This window comes from Octopus bimaculoides, chromosome 1, assembly GCF_046866305.1.
Source record: "Octopus bimaculoides isolate indiv1 chromosome 1, ASM4686630v1, whole genome shotgun sequence".
In the NCBI taxonomy this organism is placed as follows: Eukaryota; Metazoa; Mollusca; class Cephalopoda; order Octopoda; family Octopodidae; genus Octopus; species Octopus bimaculoides.
The window spans coordinates 80986336-81013835 of record NC_142928.1 but is presented as its reverse complement, the minus strand read 5'-3'; the positions used below and the strand labels follow the sequence as shown (position 1 = coordinate 81013835).

At 36.5% G+C, this 27500-nt stretch overlaps 1 protein-coding gene, 1 long non-coding RNA gene and 1 other non-coding gene across 5 annotated transcripts in view; 1 reads left to right on the top strand and 2 right to left on the bottom strand.

Annotated features, from left to right (window-relative positions):
• LOC149137603 (uncharacterized) overlaps positions 1–13118 on the top strand; it is an 18868-nt gene extending 5750 nt beyond the window's left edge. The window contains exon 2 of the long non-coding RNA XR_016242020.1: positions 12032–13118. This is a non-coding gene — a long non-coding RNA (uncharacterized LOC149137603). The remainder of the gene's footprint in view (positions 1–12031) is intronic.
• LOC128250046 (U2 spliceosomal RNA) lies at positions 738–931 on the bottom strand. Its single transcript, XR_008266164.1, has one exon. It is a non-coding gene; the product is annotated as a U2 spliceosomal RNA (small nuclear RNA).
• Positions 13119–13767: 649 nt separating the features above from the next.
• The window catches only part of LOC106870371 (uncharacterized), a 17717-nt gene continuing 3984 nt past the window's right edge, over positions 13768–27500 (bottom strand). For 2 of the 3 annotated variants that reach the window (XM_089352919.1, XM_014916408.3), the window contains exons 2-3: positions 18878–19072; positions 13768–14623 (exon numbers count right to left, since the gene is read on the bottom strand). In XM_089352919.1, coding sequence (XP_089209045.1) covers positions 14429–14623; positions 18878–19072 — 390 coding nt within the window. In that variant the 3' untranslated portion in view covers positions 13768–14428. Of the gene's footprint in view, positions 14624–18877; positions 19073–22182; positions 26868–27500 lie in introns of those variants that run through there. The other variant, XM_052967727.2, reaches the window with a different exon arrangement.

Sequence of the window (27500 nt, the reverse complement as noted above, 5' to 3'; positions counted from 1 at the left end):
TGAAAAAAGCAAATAAAACGAAGCTATGGCTTAATCAGCCAAAGGAGTAAATATAAACAACTGAATACTTGTCAGTGATTGGTTGAAATTATCGAAATAAGACAATTTTTTACATGAAATAAATTCGAATACAAAAATATTTTTCTGTTCTATAACACAAAATAGATAAGTATACGAAGTTTGAAAGTCTTTCGGTACCAAAAACACTACGTAAAACATTAATGAAAAATGTGGCCCCCGTTTTAAAAAAGATCCCCATGTTGGAGCACCGCCTTTAGTCGAGCATATCGACCCCAGGACTTATTCTTTGTAAGCCCAGTACTTATTCTATCGGCCTCTTTTTGCTGAACCGCTAAGTGACGGGGACTTAAACACACAAGCATCGGTTGTCAAGCAATGGTGGGGGGACAAACACAGACACACATACATATATATATATATACATATATACGACGGGCTTCTTTCAGTTTCTGTCTACCAAATCCACTCACAAGGCTTTGATTGGCCCAAGGCTATAGTAGAAGATACTTGCCCAAGGTGCCACACAGTGGGACTGAACCCGGAACCATGTGGTTATGATGGGTTTCTTTCAGTTTCCGTCTACCAAATCCACTCACAAGCTTTGATCGGCCTGAGGCTATGGTAGAAGACACTTGCGCAAGGTGCCACACAGTGGGACTGAACCCAGAACCAAGTGGTTGGTAAGCAAGCTACTTACCACACAGCCACTCCTGTGCCACAGATGGGCTGAATCCTGCAAACACTGCAATACCAGGCCAACCCATGGCAAAGGCGGAACAAGCCCCTAACACTTCACTTCGTTCTAAAAACCAGTTTAATATTGATGGCCCCAAATAGGGACCGTATCAGATATTAAGCTGATACGAACAGATACTACACTTTGATCTTAGCCAAAAGGCCGAGAAGCGATATATATCATCTTCATCATCGTTTAACGTCCGCTTTCCATGCTAGCATGGATTGGACGATTTGACTGAGGACTGGTGATCCAGATGGCTACACCAGGCTCCAATCTGATTTGGCAGAGTTTCTACAGCTGGATGCCCTTCCTAACGCCAACCACTCTGATTATCCGAGAAACGATATATATACTCTTTTACTCTTTTACTTGTTTCAGTCTTTTGACTGTGACCATGCTGGAGCACTGCCTTTAGTTGAGCAAATCGACCCCAGGACTTATTCTTTAGAAGCCTAGTACTTATTCTATTGCTCTCTTTTGCCGAACCGCTAAGTTACGGGGACATAAACACACCAGCATTGGTTGTCAAGCGATGTTGTGGGGGACAAACACAGACACACAAACACATGCACACATACATATATATATATATACATATATACGACAGGCTTCTTTCAGTTTCCATCTACCAAATCCACTCACAAGGCTTTGGTCGGCCCGAGGCTATAGTAGAAGACACTTGCCCAAGATGCCACGCAGTGGGACTGAACCCGGGACCATGTGGTTGGTAAGCAAGCTATCTGAAATGTATAATATTAAATATCCATCATGGCTGATCTTACCAATCGGTTTTGCATAAAGAATATAATGGTGTGTTAGGTAATAATCCGATTATATAATTTTACGCTCATCAGAGTTAGCCAATATGGAAGGGAATATGACGACTGTTCTCTATTATCAGAGGTGGATTATATATACGTGGGGCTTCCGCCAGTTTCCACCTACCAAATTGACTTACAAGGTTTTTTTGGTCAGCTCTAAGCTATAGTAGAAGACACTTGCCCAAAGTACCACACAGGGGGACTCATCCCAGAACCATGTGGCTGGGAAACAAGCTTCTTACCATACAGCCTATATCTAAAAATTTTTTAAAAAACATTTTTATTGGGAATTATTCTGTGAGTTGTTATATACAATGATCAAAGTGCTCATAAGAAGTTGACACACATACATATGGGTACATACTAATGTTTATTTTCAAGCTGTTATTTTACTATTTGTTCTCTAGAGTAGTACATAAACATAATAAAGAATGTTTATGTAATAAAACTTGCGATGTTGCTTTTAAGGGACAATGAATTTCTGATTTATTTGTTTGAAAATCACTAACTTTGCAGGACAGTTAAACATGAAAGTAGTTCAAAATATGGGAGAAATTATTTATCTGAATACCCATAAAAGTATCACCCTTTAGAGTTTATCGTTCAATAAACTATTAAATAGATTAAAAAAAAAAAAAACGCTCCTCTACCCATTAAAACACATACATATAATACATACGTTTATACCACATGTGGATCATTGGCGATTTTTTACCTCCGTTTCCTGTTTCTGACGAAGATCTTTGCTCAGAACGTAAAAACCATCTTTCTTTCCTTCCCTGAGCATCTGCTAATACTTTGCATGTACCACATCCTCGCATTGTTGTTTTTTTCTTGTGTTTGTTCTTCGTTTTTATTTACATATATATGGTTGGCGTTAGGAAGGGCATCCAACTGTAGAAACTCTGCCAAATTTAGATTGGAGCCTGGTGTTGCCATCCGGTTTCACCAGTCCTCAGTCAAATCGTCCAACCCATGCTAGCATGGAAAGCGGACGTTAAACGATGATGATGATGATCATCATCATCACACAACTTTTTTAACATCCACTTTTCCATGCTTCTATGGATCAGAAGATGAAATTTGTCAAAGCAGATTTTCTCCGATTGATGGCCATCCTGTCCCCAACTCTCAATTATTTCCTAGCAAGACAATATTTCCCCATGGCCAAACATGTTTCTGCAGATGACTGGAAACAAATGACACTGCTTGTAAGACAGTGATATGCATTTACAACTATCACGCGATATCAAAATGAGGAGATAAAACACACACACACTCATACATGCATACATACATGCATGCATACACACACATACATTCATGCATAAGGTTTCTTTCAGTTTCCCTCTACCAAATCCACATCCAAAGTTATAGTAGAAGACATTTGCCCAAAATACCACACAATAAGACTGAAAACATGAGGTGGAGAAACAAACTTAACCACACAGCCAAGCCGGCTAAGGATAGATGAATGGCTTGTAAAATCTATACAATACATGTACAGGGGTGCTGTCAGTAAGGTGAGAGTTAGCAAAAAGAGTACAGCAATGAATTTAGAGTACAGGTAGGAGTTCATGAAGGTTTGACTCTCAATCTCCTCCAATTCATCATTGCCATCCAGGCCATAACAGAAGAATTTAAAACTGGCTGCCCTTGGAATGTATTATATACTGACAACTTCATAGTAGAATTAGAAAAAAATTTCAGGTGTGTAAGCAAAACTTTGAAGCTAATTTAACAAAATTCTAGTTAGCAGGAAAGCAAACAGGACTTTAAACTCAACAGTAAATGGCCCTGCTCAATATGTAGGAAAGGTGTTGCCAGTAATTCCATTTGGTATACTCAATGTGTGCTATGGACACACAAGAAGGACAGTGGAATCACAGGAAGGTTATCAGAAAAAGTAGTGTTTCTTTGTGGAAGCTGCACAAGAGCAATAAACACTAGATTTTCTTGAATGCTCTGCAGGTAGTAGATAGTTTCTGTCACCTAGGTGACCTAATTAGCAAAGGAGGAGGATGTTCTGAAGGTATAGTTGCTAGGATAAAAATAGGTTGTCAGCATCACTAAAAAAAGCACCAATATGCACTGTAGTGGTTGACTTCATAAAAGACATCATCATCGTTTAATGTCTGCCTTCCATGCTAGCATGGGTTGGGCGATTTGACTGAGGACTCGCGAACCAGATGGCTACAGCAGCCTCCCGCCTGATTTGGCAGAGTTTCTACAGCTGGATGCCCTTCCTAACGCCAACCACTCCAAGAGTGTAGTGGGTGCTTTTACGTGCCACCGGCACGAAAGCCAGTCAGGCGGTACTGGCAACAGCCACGCTCAAAATGGTGTATTTTACGTGCCACCTGCACAGGAGCCAGTCCAGTGGCACTGGCAACGACCTCACTCGCAACTATAGAAACCATACTAAAGCTGACACTGAAGTTCAGTGCAGTCTTGTGACTCAGTGGATCCTGTCAAACCATCCAACTCATGCTAGCAAGGCAAACGAACGTTAAACGATGATGAGGATATTAATGATAATCACACACACACACACACAACTTATAACATTTACAATATTTTTTCTTCATTAGAATCTACTATTTCTGAACAACATTTCCACTAAATGCCTACTTGATTATAATAATAATAATAATGATATATATAAAAAACCTACTGACTTTTTTACCAGTGATCACTGATTGACCTAATGATCAATTAGCATACATAGGTGGCTACTCCTAATATGTAGATAATGTATGTTGGTGATTTTGCTATAGTTACCATTCAACAAGTTTGAAATGAATGGAATTGATGGAAATAATTGGATGTACAACTGTAATGATCTAGCTTTATCAGTACCCATGATCAATATACTATGGAAAAATATTGGATAACAACCCATCAAATCTATGCTACAAAGTTTGATTATGTCTCCAACACTCTTCTTTCTGTACATTAACAAAATTACTTGCAATCACAAACACCAATTTTTACTCCAATGCAGGTGAAATTACTCTTCATTTCTTCTTAATGTTCTGTGTATAACTCTTTGGCAGTTAAACTGACCATATCTGGCCCAAATATTCTACATGCTATATGTCTAACCTGGCCAGATTTGGCCTTTCATTCCTATTCTACAATATCATTGTAAAAATAAACAATTACATCATCAAAATCTCAAAGGTACAAGATAATGCATGATTAATTGACCTCACTAGTACTAGGGGCATGGAAAAAGCATCCAGTACATGCTGTAAAGTAGGTGATATTAGGAAACAATGCCAAAGCAGACCCTTGAGCACGATGTGGTCCTTGGGTCCATCCAATCTTATCAAACTGTCTAACCTGTGGACATTAAATGATGATGGTGGTGGTGGTGGTTGTGGTACATTATCATTGCTATGTTTCAAAGTACAGAATATATCTATACATTTTAGCCAATATTTGGGCTTGTCTACAACTATCATGCAACGTCAAAGCAAGGAGACATTAATGCACACACACACACACATGCATATGTGGGTGTGTATACACACACACACACACAGATATATATATATATAGTCAAACTGTCCAACCCATGCCAGTATGGAAAACAGACATTAAAGGAAGATGATGATGACATAGATTTATATACAATAGGCTTCTTTCAGTTTCTGTCTACCAAATCCACTTACAAGGTCTATACTTGGCCATCCAAGGTACCATGCAGCAGAACTAAACTGGGAACCATGTGATTCGGAAGCAAACTTCTTACCACATAGCCACACCTACACCTATGCCACCCCTGTATCTATGAAGAAACTACTTCTCATTGACATTGATGAAGACTAACTAACTCAATATCTCACTTGTTTGGGGCTGAAGACAGAAACTTTGTTTCTCAATGAAGAGGTCAGGGCTATTACTGGATTAACTGGCTACTCATATAAACTGGACACATTTTTATCAACCTCTGAAACCAACAAAATTCAATGGGTATGATGATAACTAATGTAGTTTTTCCCTATAACTGGTACCCTCTGAATTTACCTTCCAACTTCAGAATAAAGTAACATATTAGCAATCATTACAGCATTGGCTAAAATGCATTGTATTATTTGTGCCAGCTAAGACAATAAGCTGACAGAATTGTTAATGTGCTTAGAGGCATTTCTTCAAGCTTTATGGTCTGAGTTCAAATTCCACATATTTTGGGGTTGATGAAATATAGTACTAGTTGGGCTCATGGGATGATGTAACCAACTATACCTTCCCACTGAAAAAAAATTTCAGTCCTTATGCCTACAGTAGAAAGAAAAACGAAAATCATTTGTTCCAACTCTCTGATTTGAGCTGAAAGGGGATCAGTAAATAAGTATCAGTCCAGGGCAGTGGACTGGCAAAATTGTCAGAGCATTAGACAGAGATGCTTTGGGGTACTTGTTCCAGCTCTTTATGTTCTGTGTTCAAATTCTTTTGATATTAATCATCTGACTATGAGACAACAGATGGTTACAAACTTATGAAAGCTGCAGTAAGTGCAGGATGAGTGTGCTCATCTACTACTGAAGTTGAATGACAATGATGACGAATGAATGAATGTATTCTCCCCATCTATTATTAACTCTATACCAGCAAATCAAATTAAACATTAATCAGTTATCCATTTATCTCAATTCCCCATTGTAGACTGGCCTTGAATATTTCTCAAAATAGCAACTATTAAATAGCATGTCAGGATGTGCACAGTCTAATCTGAATATTTCTGAGAGGTGTTTTCACAATTTTCATTGCTACACATTGTCCTTTCATTTACAAGAGACAACCACATTTATTAGACTATAATTTTCTGTTCTATTCTCTTCTATCCTATCCTTTAGCAAAGGATTTGGCTTTGATACTACAAACTAGCAAATTACTTGTCAGTTTCCATTTAATATATTGTCCTACTTCAGAATGATTTGCTCTGTTTTTACATGTTCTACCTAACTCTTTAGGTAGAAAGGGTCATCAACACCTTATGTATCTAGTCTCTGTAACTCCCCTGGCTCCATGAGAGTCTTCACGTAATCACTCAAACGACCAGAAATAGCAGTTAAATCTGCCTCATATCATACCCTATTATCTTATAAAAAGTTGTAAGCAATGGATAAGGCAATCCTAGACATTACAGTGAAGAAAAAAAGAAAAAGAAATGAAATAAAGACAGGATGTGAATAAAAGCTATGCAGTTCTAAATTCTAAAGTCAAAGTTCAAATGTCACCAGGTCAGACTTGCTTCTTAATCTGTATGGGCACTGATTAAATATGTACAAGTAATCATTCTTCTAGGAAATCATTATTAAAAAGTATTAAGATTACTATTGTGTTTGGATTCTCAGTTGACAAATGTTCACTCTATTTGTACCTCTAAAACCCCTTGGAAATTCATAAATTCTAGAACAACTGCTCCTTTCCTAAAATATATCATGTACCAGTTCTTCTTATATTTACTCTTTATCCACTCCACACAAAATATCCTATTTATTAGTTATGTTAAGAAGTGGTGCATGGTACCAACATTTTCGGCTTGAGTCAAATATAACAAACTATTCCAAGTTGTTAAAGTATTCACATAAGTGGAGTCAAGACTCGTTAGTTTGTACTGGCATTGAGTTATATTAGTTGTATTAATGAAATCAAACCAAAAAGTAAAATGATTTCAAAATGTCAGTATTTAGTTTGACTTCATTATTACAACTATATATATATTCTTTTACTTGTTTCAGTCATTTGACTGTAGCCATGCTGGAGCATCGCCTTGAAGGGGTTTAGTCGAACAAATCCACCCCAGGAGTTCTTTTTTTTGAAGCCTAGTACTTATTCTATTGGTCTCTTTTGCTGAGCCACGAAGTTACGTGGACATAAACACTGGTTGTCAAGCAGTGATGGATGGACAAACACTGACACAGACATGCACATACACACAGATACATGCATACATACATATATACTGTGGCCATACTGGGGCACTGCCTTGAAAAAATTTTAATCAAATGAATTGACCCCAGTGCTTATTTTTTAAAGCCTGGTACTTACTGTATTATCTGCTTTTGTTGAACTGTTAAGTTACAGGGATGTAAACACACCAACACTGGTCGTTGAGTGATGGTGTGTGTGTGGGGGGGAACAAACAAACACAAAGACACACACTTATATATATATATATATGACAAGCTTATTTCAGTTTCTGTCTACCAAATCCACTCATAAGGCTTTGGTTGGCCCAAGGCCATAGTAGAAAGCACTTGCCTAAGGTGCCACGCAGTGAGACTGAACCCAAAACCACCTGATTGGGAAGCAAACTTTGTATCACAGTCATGCATTTCTTTCCTGCTTTTTTCCTGTGATGTACATTGTAACTGCTCAACTAACAGCTTACCAGTCAAATGTTTTCTGTTAAGATATTTCATAGTATCTTTTGTTTAATACATCAATATGATCGTTAAAATTATATTTCTTATATGTATCAATATCCTGTTTGGAAGATACTGGCTCATGGAGATCATTGATTGGCTGAATTTGAAAAGTACTAAATAAAATATCTCAAATGTATTAAATTATATTCTAAATTCAAGCCTTCTTTGGCTTTTTACTCAACTTTTCTTCCCAAATCAAAAATGTTTTTAATTAAAACAATCACTAGTTTCAGCAGACAGTTGGAAGTTTTTACTCCTTTCTTTAGCTTTATTCTTCTATGGTCTACATTGTTAAAATAAGTACTAATAATGTACTGAGTTGATTCAATTAGCTACTTACCTTCCCCACACTATGCATCAAATCAATACATTGTCTAATGTATTAAAAAATCCAGGTAACTATGTACATAGTGAGTTCAGACAAGAAAAACGACAAAAAAGCAACAATGCGAGGACGTGATACAGATATTGTTACTGGATGCTCAGGAAAAGAAAGAAAGAGAATTTGATGTTTTGAGCGAAGCTCTTTGTCGGAAATATAGGAAAGTCCAAAGAAGGGAAGATGGAGGAAGAAAAAAATCGCCAATGATATACATGGTATATAGATTTTGATACATGTGTATTTGTACTTCTGTGTGGATACAGAGATGGCTAAGGACTTTATTTTGTAATTATGACCCAGACTTTGTGAATGAAATTGGGTTGATGCAAACTGTGTGGAAGCCTTTTACATAGACTGTATTTATAGTTCAAAAGGTCATCCTTGTCATGTACAACCACACAGATATATATATATATATGAAGGTTTTTTTCAATCCCATAAAGCAAGTACATAAATGTTTTATGAACCAATCATCTTTTTTAGTAAAATCAATAACAATGAAACAGACTTCTCTTCATAACCGTCTTCCCTGTTATATTTCTAAATCACATTATGTCATGGCAGTTTCTAGAAATCTTACAAGACACATTTCCGATCTCAACTGCTGGTTCATAGCAACATGTCAGCAGTAAACGTTTTCTGTTTTGTTCCTTAAAACATATACAATATCTGTTGTTGTTTGGAAATGGAGTTGGGGGATGATGAGAGATTCTCTACCTGCTTTTGATAACTTGTGAAAATAGTATCTGTAGCATTCCAAAAATTGGGAGTTTTTGTACTGAATGAATGTCAAGCCACATCCTTCTGACATTTCATTGTTTGGATAGCACAATAATACACCCCCCGCCACAACGAAGTCACTAAACACACGTTAAGTATCACAATCACTGAGGGTCTCTCTTAGCCATCTTACATCAATAACATCCCAAAGACTTTCTTTCCTCTTATGTGTTAGGAAATACTTCAGCTCTTGATGGTGACTAACTGTTTATAAAGCTCAAATGAGACTTGGGTCAATCAAATGAGTGGCATATTGCTTCCAAATGTGAGTTAATGTTTAATTGCTACACATACAAACATCCTACCTATATCACCCACAAAGTACCTGGCTAATTGGAAAAGACCCACTCACCTATACACTCCAAACTCTAGTCTATATTCCTACCTTTCTCTCTCTTGTAATCTATTCTCTGTATTTTCTCTCAAGCCTCACTCTAACAACTAAACCTACTTCTCTTCCCTCATAATCTTGACACTATGTTATTCCTTTCATATATATATATATTCCTGTAGACATTGACTTGTAGTTGTTAAGCTACATCTAGCAAATGAAAAAGAAAGCCATCCAGCTAATTGGAAAAGACTCATTCACTAATACACTCCAAACTCTAGTCTACATTTTTACTTTTCTTCCTCTTGCGATCAATTCTCTGTATTTCCTCCTAAACCCCACACTAACATTATCTATTTTTCTCTCCTTAGAATGTCACCTTCTTGGAATTTCCTTCCAGCTGTTTAGCTGAATATCAGCTACATCAATCTGACCAGTCTTGGTGGATCTACAAAGAACATGGACACAGTCAGGGCCACTTTAAGGCATGGGCATGTTGGGTAGTTGCCCAGGGGCCCAATTCTGACCTATGTATGTTGTGACTTGATGTCAATATATAGATACTATAGGGCCCAGTGCATTGATTAGCTAGGAGGTCTACAATGCCACTAAGGCTGCTCTAAACACAGTTTCTTCCTTTTGAGAAAAACCATCAAGAAAAAAAATTGCTTTTACTGCAGTTCATTAGTTTCTGATTTCACTTGATGAAAAGAAGGGTATTTTTCTCATTTTGTTATTGTAACAATGAAGGCAATAATATTGATTTGCCTTTTTTCATATTCAAATAACTATTAAAAGTATTTTCTAAACCCAAACCAAACAATAACAAAGGAGATCTACTGCAAGCAGCTTCAGTGGCTTAAGTCAGTGCTAGAAGAAAAACGACCATCTTTGGTTTCAAGACAAAAGGTGTTCTTCCATCAGGATAATGCTTAGCCACATACAACAATGATGACATTCCAAAGGCTGGAGCAGTTTCATTGGGAAACAATGCCCCACCCACCATATTCGCTGGACATTGCCCTGATTATCATTTATTCTGCAGTCTTCAAAATCATTTGGATGGAAAAAATATGAATCCTGTAGATGAGGTCAGAGCAGTACTGGAGGAGTATTTTTCATCATGGACAAGTGAATTTTGGAAGAGGGGCCTTGCAAGTCTACCAGATAGATGGAAAAGCATTGTAGAAAATGAAGGAGAGTATGTTTTAGATTAAAACAGAACTTTGTTTATCTCAATTTTGAAAAATAAAAGAAGTATAAAAAACTACATTATTTATGGGATGACCCAATATTTGGAATATGCAATATGAGCAGATAATGTTGATGTCTTCTCTTGAGAGCACTACTCACAAAATCACCACCATTGAGAAATGGAGGGAAGAAGGATTGTTCAAAGCTGGTTGAGATCCTTTAGGCAGGGAAACAAAAAAGATTGGCTGCAGTTTAGGAGGCAGGACAACCTGAGGGCAGTGTGGTGCATAGTAGTTGTTTTTTGAAGAAGTTCATATGATGATCTTGCAGAAGTTGTGTTGCTGGGCAAGAACTGTTCAATAAAGAGGGTATTTTCTAAGTATTGGAAGTTATGTTTTGCCCCTGAGCTGTTGCAACACATCTATGAACAAACCACTTGGGCTGTGAGTTTTGTTGTTTTTAAGGATATGGAAGGGGCATGTCTAAGAGGATGGTTTCAGTCACCTACCTAGTTGTTTCTAATGGTTGAGAGTGAAATGCCTATGCTGCGAGAAATAATATAGACCAGTCAACTGAGCTGAAGTGCCACAAAATCCAAGAAAAGAGGGATTGGCATTATGTATTTGGTGAAAGATTTATGCTTGGTCAATACGGTAACGTATTGTCCATCCAATCCTATCAACTCTGAAGAATACAAATGTCAGGTAAACTTTGTGATTCACTTCCTTCCCTGTGTTGATGACCCACTTGCACTCAACTCTCACTCAATTATGCACAAACACTCAAATGCTGAAGACAACACCCAACACTTTTCCATATGCAACTTTAACACCTAGAATTAGGAGCCTGAAAATGTATTTTTGCTCATCAGCACTAAATCACTGATACTCCACATTTCAAAATTAATATATTTATAATACCATATCCTTCTCTACTCACAAGTAAAACAGAAATAAAAAAAACATCCATCTCTACAAATTCTAGGTCTCAATATTTCCAATTAATCCTCATGGTGACACTACATACCTTGACTACAGAAATCTATAGAAAATTATTTCCTCTTCAGAGCCAAAAATGTTTCACCTCTAAACAGTTGCTACAAAACAAACTGTATACAAGGACACTACTCTCTCATCTAGGACAGCACAACCGATACACAAATACTGACATCCCCCAAAAATGCCACCACATACAAACTAATGTATACAACACTTAACAACTACAAGACTACCTTTGAACTTTATAATTTAATGTAAACTATAATCTACACTGAATTCATACATTCACCTCTCTGTACTTCATTCCCTCTGTTTTATTTTTCAGACTTATCCTTCTCTCTCAGAAATGGATCTCCTCATACCTCAAAAAAGAATCATAGAATAAGTCTGCTTTCTTTAAAAATCAAAGTTTGATACACTTAGAAAAGATTTCACCAGTTTCCTCATCTTTTAACAATTGTTCATCCTATCACTTGCGCCATCCAAACTATTGTATATTATTTAGTATAAATTGCAACAAAAAGGAGGTCATTGATAAATTAAAGGCAGTGACTTGGCAAAGTCATTTAAGTGTTAGATAGAATGCCTTATGGTATTTGTTTGAACTTTCTACTCTGAGTTATAATCCTGCCAAGGTCAACTGTGCCTTTCATCTTTCAGGATTTATAAAAAAGGTACCAATCCAGAGCAGCGGATTAGCAGAATTGTGGAATGTTTGATGTGATGCTTTGAGGTAGCTGTATTGGCCATATATGTTCTGATGATAATTCCTGCAACAACACTAGTGCCAAGTTGTATTGGCCTTTCCCTTGGATGTCACTGGTAGCATGGAGAGTGGAAACTTGCATGTATAGGAAACTACTCGTTTCACACGAAAACACTTTCTGAGACATGTGCATATACATGGTTAATCCTGACTGACGAAGGCCTGAGACATTGATAGATGACAGACATAATGAGAATTAGCTAAGGAGTGAAGCTCATTAATTTAAATTTTGTAAAATAATCACTTTGAAAGATGGTAAATTGCTATAGTTGTCATGAGAACCAGAGAGAAAACTTGGCCGTGTTTGTTTCAGTTCACTGCATTGTGATTTCAAATACTGACAAGATCTTTGCCTTTCATCCTTTGTAGGAGAAGGTTGATTAAAAAAAAAAGGTACCAGTTAAGTACTGGAGTTGATTTCTCTTTCTTTTGAAATTGGCCAAACTGAGCTGTGAGATAGTTCAGAACATCCTTTTCACAAAAATGTAGAAAGGTTGAAAGAGAGACTATTAATCTCTTCTCACAGAAAACTGATATTCCACTGAAACTGTCCATTGTGCAGTGTAGCATGAAATGTATTACTACAGATTGCAGATGAGAAAGCAAAATTTTTCCAAAACCTAAATTAAAGTGCAATTTCTATAAATTGAATATTTTACTATTAAGTACAAGGGTAATATTTTTGGAGAATACATACATAGCTTCGACAGCTGTTGGGCTATGTTGTTGAATTACTAACCATATGGATAAAAATGTAAACATGACAAGAACTGTAACTCTGCCAGTTGTCTGACAAAATAATAAAAAAAAAAGATTCCATTCATACCTCATGGTTGAGTCATGAAAACTAGCAAGGGTATCCAGCTGTAAAATCAATTACAACAACAACAAAGCATCTTGTTCATATTAACAGAGAAGTTAATCTAAAACCAGAAAAACAAAACAGAGAAAAGTGCAAGTATGGTTCATTAAATCAACTTCAGTTTCTCACTCAAAGTTATTTTATCAATTCAAAAGGAATTTTTAAGAATGATGAAACGAGGTTTGAGTATTGTTTATAAACAATACGAACAATTGCATAACTTGGTTGCTTCAAGGGACATTACTCTTGATGACGTACTTTCTCTAACATATTTTATGAAGTACATTTCGATCATTTGAAGGTGTTTGGGCTATATTTTCGATAAGAACTTGTAATCATATCTTTTAGATTTTGTCTGAATTATAATTTAGCGTTATACAACAAAAGAACATTTTTTTCGAAAATAATTATGAAGAAAACAACGAAAACGATATTAAACAAATGTAATTCAAATTATTTATTTTTGTAATACGGTCGAGTTGATTAGAGTATTTTGACAACTGGCTGAGAAGCTAGCTGCCTATTTCCTGTGACCAGCATCTGATTCTAACTGTGGTCAAGAGACCTAACTCTCAAATGACGCAGGCTAACTCTCTGAAAATAGGTATCACAGAATAGGAGTAAATTTTACAATGGTGCTGCCATGAGTTAACCTTTTTGTTATCATATACCTGTTGAAATACATTGCAAATGTTTCAATTTTCGAAAATGAAGAATTTAGTAAAATAATTGTTATTATTAAGCTGATATTTAAAACAAACTAACAATAAAATTTTAAAGTAAGGTCTTTAATTTGGATCACCTTAAAACAGGTAGTTGATATTATTACTACCAGGAAGGTCTCATGTAATTTGGTACCAAATAGAGTTAAAAATAGCAGCAACACTGTAAAATAATTTATTAGTTTCCAATATTAAATTCAACTCTTAAATACGTGTGTGGCCAGTTGAATAGTCAGACTCCACTGCTGGTTTTATCAAGCAGTCAAGAGAGTTTTATAACCAACTGATGGATGTCACTAACAATGACTCTTTAATATATTACAGGAGATAAAATGTTTTCTCCTCTTAATGATCGTAATTAACATATATAGTCTATCTAATAGCTGCTTGTATATCTTCACGTCTGTGAGTTCCATCACAGAAAGGTCGGTTGTCAGTTTGTTTGCAGTTACATAACCAATATTCTTTGGTTGTTTCAACTTTGAAACGAAGTGGAACATATTTTTTCAAATTTCCTTTCTTAAATGATGTACCTTGAAGTGCTTTGTGTGCCCCATCACAAAATGGCTGTGAATACGAAAATAAACAAACATAAAGAATACATATAACAAAAGTGTATAACTAATGAAGCTACAAAAATATTTAGTTTTAAACATTAAGAAAAATTTAGAAGATTAGCACGTGCACAAAAAGTAGAATGTTAGACTAAATATTAACTCATGGATGTTTAATATCATTTTAAGGCCTACTTTTCCATGCTTGCACGGATCAGACGAGATTCCTTGAGACAGTATTCCTATGGTCAGGTGCACTTCTCAAAGCCAATCCTCACCTGTTTCCTAGTAAGGTAATATTTTTTCCTAGTCTAGACATGATTTTACAGGAGATTGCAAACAATGTCACAAGTATAAAAGTGAAGCCTACTTACAATCATTGTGCCATGTCAAGACAAAATAAAAACACACACACTACAGACTTCTTTTCAGTTTTCATCCAAATTCACTCACAAGGCTTTGGTTGACCCAGAGTTAAAGAAGACACTTGTCCAAGATACCACATAGTGGTATGAAATGTGTCCTCCAACTCATCTAGATGATCAGCATCCCTGAATATGTGCTATTCAAACCAGTGATCCATCCAACCCATGCCAGCATAGAAAGCGGATATATAATAATAATAATGATGATGATGATGATGATGATGATTGCTTTGTAAGCATATGGTTCTGGGTTTGATCCATTGTGCAGCACCATGAGCAAGTGTCTTCTACTACTACTATTACCTCTTGTGAATGAAATTTTGTAGATAGAATACAATCAAGAAGAACTGATGCCATCTGATGGTACCCAATAATCACTGAGCGCTTCAAACTTCGTGCTTATAAAGCAAACTTCTATGCCACACAGCCATGCTTTCACCATATGTTACACATTACATAGGCATATATTATCACTGTTTAATCTTTAATTGAAGATCAAAGGAGGTTCTATGACCAAAGGTATGGATGACCTGCAGGGAGATGCAGCCTTTCTCCAGGTTTACTTTCGTATCTAGTAATAGGGCCTTTTGTAGTAAACTGCTTGTTCTTTTTGCTGTGCTCAAAAGCTTTTTCCTTCCCTCATGAACTTGACTGATGGTATTGTTTACCGTTGAGTGGACTTTCTACTGTTTCTCTTAGTCTCGAGTGTCAGCAAGTGGCATGAGTACCTTAACTACTATCACTGCTATCTTCCTTGGGTAAGTGCTGTGTCTTGCAAAACAGACTGTTGATGGTCAATCTTCTGGATTTGGTTTCATCCAGGAGTGTTCTGGTGAACCTAAAAAGGTCTTTGGAAAACTGGACCTTTTTGTGCTCCCTCTACTTTCTCAATTTCAGAGTGCTTTCAGCTCTTCTAATCCAGTGTAGATGTTCCTCTGCAGGAACTCTTTAGCATTGTTTGTTGAAGATCTTATTTCTTCCCACAGATGATGAATTTTTCTTTCTCTTCTGCTATGTTGCATAGAAATTTTTTTGATCTGTTTATCCTTAGTTTTGAAGCAATCTCTGGTCAGATTTGATGTAAGAGCATTTACTTTTGCTCAACACTTCTTGCAAGTGTGGCTTTTAATATTTTGTCGGGGTCTTAATCTGATTGTTGCCATTCCTTGGTATCATTTATATTGGATCATTTGATTCATTCACTTGCTGAGTGGGCTTGGTTCTCTAGGGTAGTATGAGCTGAGGCTTTCCTGAGGGCTGAATGTGACACATGTACTGAGAAACAGTGGTATACCTGTCTGGAATACCCCTGTATTCCATCAGGGACTACTGCTGTACACTGCATCTGTAACCCACTTTTCTATCACAGGACTTGACTTGGTGTATTTTGTGTCCTTACAGATCTTTCTGCAGTGATGTTTTACTTTTAGTACCATCTCAGTTGGAGACGTTTAGTAAGAAGTTTCTGTGTCCATAAACTGTTCCTGGTTATTACTAATGTTTCCCACCCTTCACCCCTTTCAAAAGACTCTTGGAATGTTTCTTACTATCAGTTGTTTTTAGCTTGGTTGATCTCCTCTTTCAAGTCTGGTGCATAATATTGTTGGTCTCATACATCAATACCAGGCCAATTGGGCTACCATTTCTAACAGTTCAAGTGAGCAACTATATAAAGTTTCTTTGTTGGTTCAGAAGTGTTCATTATAAATGCTGTGCTTAATGATGATGATTACCTTTAACTCAAACCACATGGTTTCAGATTCAGTCTCACTGATTACTACTATAGGTTGAGGCCAATTAAAGTGTTGTGAATGGATTTGGTGGTGCCATGTTCAAAGCACCCAGCACACACTATAAAGTGGTTAGCGTTAGGAAGGGCATCCAACCATAGAAACCAAGCCAAATCAGATGGGAACTTGGTGCTGCTCTCAGGCTTGCCAGCTCTGGACAAACCATCCAACTCATGCCAGCATGGAAAACAGACATTAAAGAATGATGATGATGATGAAACTAATAGAAGCCCAGTGTGTGTGTATGTGTATGTATGTATAAATCATTATCGTCATCATTTAATGTCTGTTTTCCATGCTAGAATGGGTTGGATGGTTTGACAGGAGACCCCCAGCTGGAGAGCTGCACTAGGCTCCAATTATTTGTTTCGGCATAGTTTCTACAGCTGGATGCCCTTCCTGATGCCAACCACTTTACAGAGTGTACTGGGTGCTTTTTACATATAAAAATATGTATATGTACGGGTGTGTGTCCTCTTGTCTTGACATTTCATATTAGTTGTAAACGAGTATCACCATCATACAAGTGCTATCTTTCATTTCCAATCTTCTGTGAAAAACATGTCCTGCCATGGGGAAGTAATACTTTGCAAAGAAACAGGTGAGGGTTTGTGATGAACTGCATCTGACCATAGAAAACCTGCTTCAATGAGTTCTGACCCATGCAATCATGGCAAAGTAGACATAAAAACAATGATGATGATGACTGAAAGGAAGAAAAGTGTCTTGATCAAACTTTCCATTAGAAAATGATGTTCTGTTCATTTTTTAAAATTTACATCAGCTTTTCTTGGCTTGCATGGGTTGAGGTAGCTGTTTTTATAACCAAGCTTTACCTGTTCTCAAATAAAGGATTTTTGTATTCCACTGGTCTTTGAAAAAAGAATATAAACACTACATCACATCATTTTGCTCAGCGGTATTTTGTCTGCCGTTACGTTCTGAGTTCAAATTCCGCCAAGGTTGACTTTACCTTTCATCCTTTCGGGGTCGATAAATTAAGTACCAGTTTCGCACTGGGGTCGATGTAATCGACTTAATCCCTTTGTTTGTCCACTCTATGTTTAGCCCCTTGTGGGCAATAAAGAAATAAGTAGTGAAATGTTAAAATTCACACAAACACACAAATATATCCAACAAACTTCTGTTTCTATTCATCATCAACATTTAACGTCTGTTTTCCATACTGGCATGGGCTGGATGGCTTGATAGAAACTAGCAAGTCCAGGGTCTGCAGCAGGTTTTATAGCCTGTTTTGGCATGGTTTCTATGGTTGTATGCACTTCCTAATGCCAACCACATTACAGAATGTATTAAGCACATTTTACGTGGGACCAAAAATAAGCACTCAGTAAAAACCATGAGGTTACAAAGCAAATTCTGTATCTACACAGCCATGCTTGCACCTTGCTTCAGTACTGTACTTGATAGCATAAAAGATGCACTCCAAATTCAGGAGAAGAAAAGAAGTTTTAAGGGCATTAAACATGTAATACGGACCCAACAGGCCTGAGGTGACTTTTTGAGCCCTTTTTTGGAGGGGGAAAGAAGTGTGTCTTATATGCCACCAAATACAGTAATTATCTCAGAAGTATTACTGCCTATAGTGAAGGCACATGGCTCAGTGGTTAGAATGTTGGGCTTGCAATCATGAAGTTGTGAGTCTGATTCCTTGACTGGGCTGTGTGTTATGTTCTTGAGTAAAACACTTTATTTCACATTGCTCCAGTTCACTCAGCTGTAAAAATGAGTTGCAACATCATTTCTACAGTTGTATCGGCCTTTCCCTTTCTCTTGGACATCAGTGGCGTGGAGAGGGGAGGCTGGTGTGCATGGGCGACTGATGGTCTTCCACAAACAACCTTGCCTAGACTTGTGCCACAAATGGGAACTGTGTAGGTGCAATCCCATGGTCATTCATGACCAAAGGGGGACGACTTAGACTTAGTATTACTACCACTAACACCACTGCTACTGTTACTACATATAAAATGGAACTGAAATAAATATCATTTTCTTTGTTTATTCTAAATGGTTAAGAAAAGAACTCACCTGCTGCTTGCTGTGCCCACAAGTACAATAAAAATACCACTCGTCAGCTTTTAGTTCCATCCGGAATGGTTTCTTATCATAAATTTTGCCTTTTGGTGGACCATCTACACTGTATTCATTCAGAAATTTGGGTGTTTCTGGATGAGGACGTTCTCTGGTAACAATTTCTGGTCGCATACACCGAATTTGAATCATCTAAGAATAATACATGCATGAATGTATCATAATAATAAAGACTGATTTAGGCTGTGGGAATTCCACAGGATACATGTCATATTCAACTTTACTATAAATTCTACATAAATATATTTTTAAATATATATTAATCTAAGGATACATGCATGCAGTATTATATTAACATATTACAATTCACGTTTTATTTTTAATTTGAATGTTAGCTAATTTTCCCACACTTTTGATATTTGAAATAAAATGAAATTAAAAAGAATTTTGATTAATTTTGTATAGGCTTAAACAGTTTCCATCTAATGCTAAAAATAGTTGTGTCTAGGGAGAGTCATTATGCCAATATAATTAACACACACACACTGGTTCAATTCCACTCATTTATTAAATATCCAATTGTTTTGTTTTTGTTTGTCAAAACTCTTTCATTACTTCTTGCAACCTTTTCAATGACAATTGACTTAGTCCGTTATCAAAAAGGTTGCAAGAAACAATGAAAGAACTTTGAGAAACAAAAACAAAACAATTGGATATTTAATAAATGAGTGGAACTGAACTGGTGTGTATTAATTATATTGGCATAATGACTCCCAAAATTTCTTTCAACACATGAATTCACATAAAGAATCTTGCAAATCGGATACAAAAATGAAGCTAAAAATTGTGTTCTTAAGAAAAATTAATTCCTTCATTTAAGTTTCTCCTATAATTTGGCATACCAAGCTTGAAAATATTGACCTAATCTATATATTTAAGTAGTCATTGAAAATTTTACTCAACAGCAATGTTTGAATAACAAATATTTTAATCTTATGATGAGATTAACAAGGTTAAGTAACACAGTACTTGTGTAGTTTTACTAATATTATATAAAATGTATAATGTATATGGATTCAACATTTTGGTATAGAATTCTAATGCATTTTGGTATACAGCTGTCCAAACAGTCATAAACTATATTAAATACTGATGATTTCTCAAGACAGACTAACATTAGGTGAGGCTGTGTGGTTAAGATGCTTGCTTCCCAACCATGTGGTCTTGGATTTAGTCCCACTGTGGATCACCCTGAGCAAGTGTATTCTACTATAGCTCTGGGCCAACCAAAGCCTTGTGAGTGGATTTGGTAGACAGAAACTGATAGAAACCTGTTGTGTGTAAAAATGAGTTGCAACATCATTTCTACATATATATATACCGGAGTAAGCATGTAAATGTGCAACAAGGTGGAAAAAAGAGTACTCAAATACCAGAGGTAGAGTAATTTGCTTTATTTAAAAGCAGCAGAAATATAACAAAAGACTGTTACTCGGAATTTCACGTTCCTGTTCATCGGACAGCTGTCCGATGAACGGGAACATGAAACTCCGAGTAAGTCTTTTGTTATATTTCTGCTGCTTTTAAATAAAGTATATATATATATATATATATATATATATATATATATATATCTATCTAAGTGTGTGTTTTTTATGTTTGTCCCCCACCACTACCTAACAACAGGTGTTGGTTTGTTTATGCCCTGCTCTCAACTTAGCAGTCTGGCAAAAGTGACTGATAGAATAAATACCAGGTTTAGAAAATAAATACTCAAGTCAATTTGTTCAACTAAACATGTCGAAGTGATGCCTCAGCATAGCCACAATCCAATGGCTGAAAGAAATAAAAAATAATCTTCCTAGTTTACTCTAACTCTTACTTTGCTCATTACACCTGTAGCACATCATCACCTTTACTCTGCTACCTTACAGAGCCTAAACCAACATAGAGTTGGCTGTGGGGAAGTACATGACCACATTATCAAAACAGTTTGACCCTGAACTTTATTAATTGTTATGGAGCAAGAAAGTTGTAGTGGATGTTAGATCCAATATAGCATAACTGAAGTTCAACATAATTCTGGGATATGAGCACTCTAGACCCTCAATGTGAACCACTGATCAATGATATTTCCATACTATATTCATGTATTTGTTGTATCTTCATGTTCCATTACACAGTACTTGGCTGAGAGAGAAAGGGAGATCGTGCAATAGCATCACAATAGTAACAAGTCTTCAGATCAGATGACTGGATGGCATGCCAGATGGGGGTAGGGAGGGTAAAGAAATTCATAAATGCAATCAGATAGGCTGGGCTTCTTCATTATTGCAAGAAACTGAATTTGTGTTTGGATATGTCTCAAATTATGCTAGAAGTCTGTTTAGAACTTTGTTTATTATAAGACAACTGACATTTTTATGAGATAAAATAACTCATTGTACCATTTCCTCTAGTATGCATCTGTCAAAAATTTCAGTAGCCCATAATAACAGCAACAACAATATACAGCAAGAATATCACTTAGTATCAGTAGCAACATCATTTAGAGTTTTGAAATGGTTGACAAAGAAATCATTTAGAAAAGTGTTTGTTCATACTCATGTTTGATTTGTTGAAAATAATGTTACAAATTAGACTGTTTGCTGAAACTATTTAATTGTAAGCAGATGAAAATTATGGTGAATACAGAGAACTTGCCTGAAATCATTCTCCAGCTTCCCCATACAGATAACTTTAACACTGAACACTCTCACTTTTCATTATGTCTCACAAGCACTTATCAATTGAATTGGGAACATAGCATGGTGTTATTGATGCTTCATGAATGATTAACACTTTTACTGTTATGGTTATTAGCATGTTCAGATTTTGGCTCAACGCTACAAACTTTTTCCTGTCCATGAAATTAGCAATTGAAAGATGTTGTGAAGATTTTTTCCACCAAATAAGATGTTGTGGCAATGCTGGTTTTAGCAGGTGTACAACAGGGTGCCCAAAAGTTCCTTCTTTGCATAAAAGAAAATACAGGAGGATCAGATTATGATCTTATTCAACATATTCCTCTCTCAGATTCACACACTTATTGCAGTGGTCCTTCAGTTTATCTAAGCCCTATAAAAGAACTTGGAAAGTTGAGCCTCCAACCATGCTTTTTGCAATACCCTTAAAGCCAGGAACTTTTCAGCATCTCCTCATAAATGTAGCTAATACTGTTTGCAATGAGATGGGTGTACAACATAGTGAAAAATACATTTCCCTAATCCATCTGGTGCAGCTAAATAAAAGAATTTACTCACCTCTTGTTCTCCTCTCTCAGCTGAAAGAATAATGTTCATTAGTGTTTACCATATCTTATTCTCAGTTTAGTAAATCAAAGTTGGGTGGATCCATTGAAAGGTGACTTGATGACACTCCTTCAGGAAAGCTGAGTGTTCTGAATTTAGCAAATGGAAACCTGTATTTCTATACTGACATCATTTTATGGTATAAGGGCTTCAATCATATAATGCTTGTGTTCACACCAAAGTTCCAGTGCATTCACAAGATAACTGAAGAAGCAGAGCATAGTGAAGACATTTAAGAGCCATTTCAGAATTCAAAACATAGCCACATCTATAGAGGTGTTTGTGTAACTATGTATCTTCATCAAGAGGTTTCAGTTTGATGCAGGCTTCATTAAGTGTTGGAAGCTCCTTTATCTGTACTGTCCTCAAGTCTGTATTCTAAGATGGGATTTTTCAACACATTGTGGATTCACTGAATACATCCTGGAGACAACTATCTTGAATTGAACACACAATATTCAGGAATTTCACAATATATATTAAGTGGTGGGTGTTAATACTACACTCATTTTATATAAAACAATAGTTAAGTGTGTATCACAGTGCTGAGCTCAGCCAGCAGTTTGCTGTTCTTCTCTCTCTCTTGATTCATCTGGAATCTTTATTCATCTGGTTAAGTGTATATGATATGCAGTAGGAAACTGTTTAAGCATTTTGGTAGATGCCTAAATATGTCTGGTAGTCTAATGACTGAGCCAATCCACCAACATTCTCCATTTAGAAATAATAATGGATAAACCATGAGATCCAATTGGTAAAAGAGATATAACATTTGCTATCTTCTCAGATATTGCTTTCATCTTGTTGTTTGTAGGATTACTTAACCTTGTATCTGGATCTGCAGTGCATGGGTACCTTTGTTGTTGGGTTGCATGTTTTCTCTGGCTGCTGATTTTCTGCTTTTCCTCTGTGGCTGTGTAACCAAGATGGTTGCTTCCCAACCATGTGGTTCTAAGTTCAAACCCACTGGGTAGCACCTTGGGTAGATGTCTTCTACTATAACCTCAGACCAACAAAAGCATTGTGAGTGAATTTGGTACATATATATGTGTGTGTGTGTACCCTTGTCTCAAAATCACATGATTGTTGTAAGCAAGCATCATCATCAACAGGCAATATGAAGTCTTCCACGAAAAACATGTTTGACTATGGGAAATAATACTTTTCATTCACATTGTTTTTAATCATGCAATATCTCATAGGTTTGAAATTTTGATAATGTGATTGTATATTTTTAGAATGGCATTGAAGGATAGGTGTGATAGGCAGGATCTTGTTGGTTAGAGCAAAAAACAGGTAGCATACTTAGATTGGATATGGCTGGTTTAAATGCTAAAGGGTTAGGTTTTTGAACCATGTCATTAGCTGAAGTTAGAAGTTGTCATTGCCTTTTTTAGGCCTCATTCATATTTTCTGCAAAGGTAATTTTTTACTTCTTCATTACTTTTGTTCTATTTTCTAAAAACAATAATTTTTCTTTCCTCTTGTTTTCTGTCTTTAAAGTTCTCAATATAATCTTCTCTTTCTTCATCATTCAAATTTATTATTCTTGTTAGCAGCCTGATTTTCATATTTTTCAAAATTTCCCTCCCTTCTTTCTCTATGTAGCGTAACGCAGTGAGCTGGCAGAATCATTAACACACCAGGCAAAATGCTTAGCAGCATTTCGTCCATCTTTAGGTTTTGAGTTCAAATTCTGCCAAGTCAACTATGCTTTCATTCTTTCAGGTTCAATAAAATAAGTACTAGTTGAGTATTGGGGTCGATGTAATCAATTTATTCCCTCCCCAAAATTGCTTGCCTTGTGCCAAAATTTGAAGCCAGTATCTCATGTATTCTACTGATTTCTCTTCTACTTCAGAGAACTTCTCTATGTTCATTATTGATATTGCTATGCATATCTCCCTTCTGTTCTGCAACACATGCTTTCTTTTGTATATGACTTAAATGTGTTCAGACCTTTTGCATCCTTTGTCTGTTATGGATTGAAATTTCATGATATATTTCTACTTGAAACATTTGTATCGCTGTCCTTGATGTTCTCATGCTAAAGCACTATTTTCGTTACAGTGTACCTCTGCTTATTTGCGGTTTGGCATTCCCGGAAACCACTGCATATTCACAGAAGCATAAATATCGTCCGCGATTTTTTATGGCTTTTTTTTTTGTGGCAGTATATATATTTTCACACTTTTTAAGGCTAAATTATTAATAACAACATACCGTATTTGCCAGCTTACTGGACGCCTCTTCACAGTTGAAGCTCCATCTGATTAGAATAGCCGTGCATCACATTGCTTGATTGTTTTCGATACAAGTACTCTGTATCTTGTATCTCTTATTCCTGCCTTCGATCAAAGCTTGCTAATTAGTATAGTGACATCAATCTGTATTTCACACATATACACCTCTCTCCCTGTATTTGTCTCTCAGCAACAACAACCTCTCATTGTAGTGAAAGTAAATATATATTTATATACACACACACACATATACAGTATATTGCACCAGTATTACTTGGGCTAGTGATGACAGATCTAAGATATATACAACACGAGACTGAACTTCAATTTTATACTGGCGCTTTTTAAAAAATCATCGCTACAGTTGATCATACACACTGTTTATTTCAACAAGATAATTTTTAAGGTCGTGAGCTAATATAGCCACATTGAAATTAGGTTATTTGCTGGTTCCTCTCTCTTATTAATATTATATAATATAGGTTACTGTATCTAGTGGTAATACAAACTAAATTTTTCAAAACTATGATTATTTTTAATCTCTGCTCAATTTCCTATTAGTGGTATGTGCATATTAGATGAAAGGAAGATTTTGTAGGTTTTTTTGTTAAGTGCTGTGTTTTTTGCAGCGTGTTATTGAAGCCCTACGATGCTGCCCAAATGCCCTACACCTTCTAATGCTTCTGGCAGTGAACCTAAGTGCCAGAAAAAGGTTATGATGCTCCATGAGAACGTGCAGCTGCTGGATATGTTCCAGGAAGGTAAAAGTTATGCTGCAGTAGGTCGTTATTATGCTGTCAATGAAAGCACCATACGCTACATAAAGAAGAATGCGGTGGTGATCAGAACTATCGTGACAGTAAGTTTCTGTGAAAGTGCCAAAAAGATAACGATAGTGAGAAATAAACACTTCGTCAGGATGGAATCTGTCTTGGCATTGTAGATCAGTGACTGCAAGGAGAAAAATATCCCCTTGAACTGTAACATCATTCGTGAGAAAGCACTGAAATTATACCAGCAGTTTGACAAAGGAGACGGAGCAGAAAGCACCGAAAAACCACAACCAAGACCATTGACAGCACCGGAGCCTGAAGATTTTCAAGCCAGAAAGGAATGGTTTGACTGTTTCCAGAAACAGTTTAAAATAAAGTGTTTCCCTGCATGGAGAGACAGCATCAGCTGACAAAGAGGCCACCAAGAAGTATCTTGAGGCCTTCAGGCAGATCATCATGGACAAGGGATAAAAGCAGAAACAGGTTTTCAATGTGGACTGGCTTGTTCTGGAAGAAGATGCCTTCCAGAATGTACATCATGAAGAATGAAGCCAGAGCCCCAGGATTTAAGAAAAACTGAGTGACACTAATTATGTGCGGCAATGCTGCTGGCTTCATGATGAAACCAGGATTTATCTACAAGTCTGTGAACCGGAGGGTCTTCAAAAATAGGAATAAAAACTTGCTGCCTGACCACTGGATGCACAACCCCAAGGCCTGGATTATCAAAAGTCTAACTTTGAATTGGTTCCATCAATGCTTCATCCCTCAAGCCAAAGAATACCTCCAAAATGTATGTATGGAATTCAAGGTGTTGCTTGTTATGGATAATGTTGATGGTCACTCTTTGGATTTGAATCACGAGGGAGTCCAAGTCGAGTTCTTCCCTGCCAACACAACTTCCCTCATTCAGCCTATGGATCAAGACATGATCCGTGCCTTCAAGGCACTTTACACTTGGAACTCTCCAACACCTTGTGGACACAATGGATTTGAACTGGCGTTACTTCATGATTGAAATGTGCCTGGCAGTCATCCACACTGCTCTTACAGACATGTAAAAAGAAACCCTCATTGCATGCTGGAAGAAAATGTGGCCAGAGTGTGTCCAGGACTACGAAGGATTCTCACCTGAAGATATTCAGCACAAGGCTGTCAACAATGTGGTGAAACTGATAAAGGTACTTACTTGGTGGCGAAAGTTTTGATGACATCAGGCAAACCCTGACAGACGAAGATTTGTTGGAGTTAACAAAGCTTGCCAGCGAAGAGGAGGGGGAAGTGCCAGATCCAGAGGAAGAGGAGAATGTGGTGGGCCTGGCAATCAAACGGCTGTCCGATCTTTTAAGGACAGGAAAGGAATTGAAAGAGAAGGCAGAAGCATAGGATCCCTATACGGTTTAGCCTCTCCAATTGAAAAATGCCATCGATGCTGCCATGCAGACATATAAAATTCTCCTCACCATCATGAAGAAACAACGACAGCAACTTCCCATCACAATGTTCCTCAAGCACACCAAGAGAGCCTTGCACGAAGATACGACATCCACTAAAACACCCGTAGAGCTTTAAATTTTCTTTGCTGTGCAGTCATTACCTTCATTATTTTCATCAAATTATTATTAAATATTACACACACACACACACACACACATATATATATATATATATATATATATATATATATATATATATATATATATATATATATATAACGTCATATTTTGATATTTATAGGCATTTTTATGGACCACGCCCAATATTCGCAGGTGGTCTAGGAACATAACCTCCGCGAAAACCGGGGACTACTGTATTTCTCTGTTGGTTTTCCATTTGGCGAAATCAAAATGAATAAAATAAATATTTCTCCAGAACAAAACGATTTATGATGTTATAAGGTGGATACACATATCAGAATAATAGTAACGAGGCTGAATCTCTTGCTGATCACCTTCATAAAATATGGAATGTGACAATGTTAGATGTGGAAATCTAACTACGTTAAGTTCGTACATTTTATATGGTGCAAAATGAAAAAGAAAAATATATGACAAGGTGAATAGGAAATTGTTTAGGATGAAGTACCACCAAAGGGAATTGAAAGCTATCTAGGTTTCTATGACCTTCATAAAGGAAACGAACCTGAATACCTAACGCAAACAACATTAAAATACAAATAAGAAATAACGAAAAACAGGAGCAACTTTGTTGCTACTGTTTATTTATTTATTTATTTTTCAGTAGTGTTTATAAT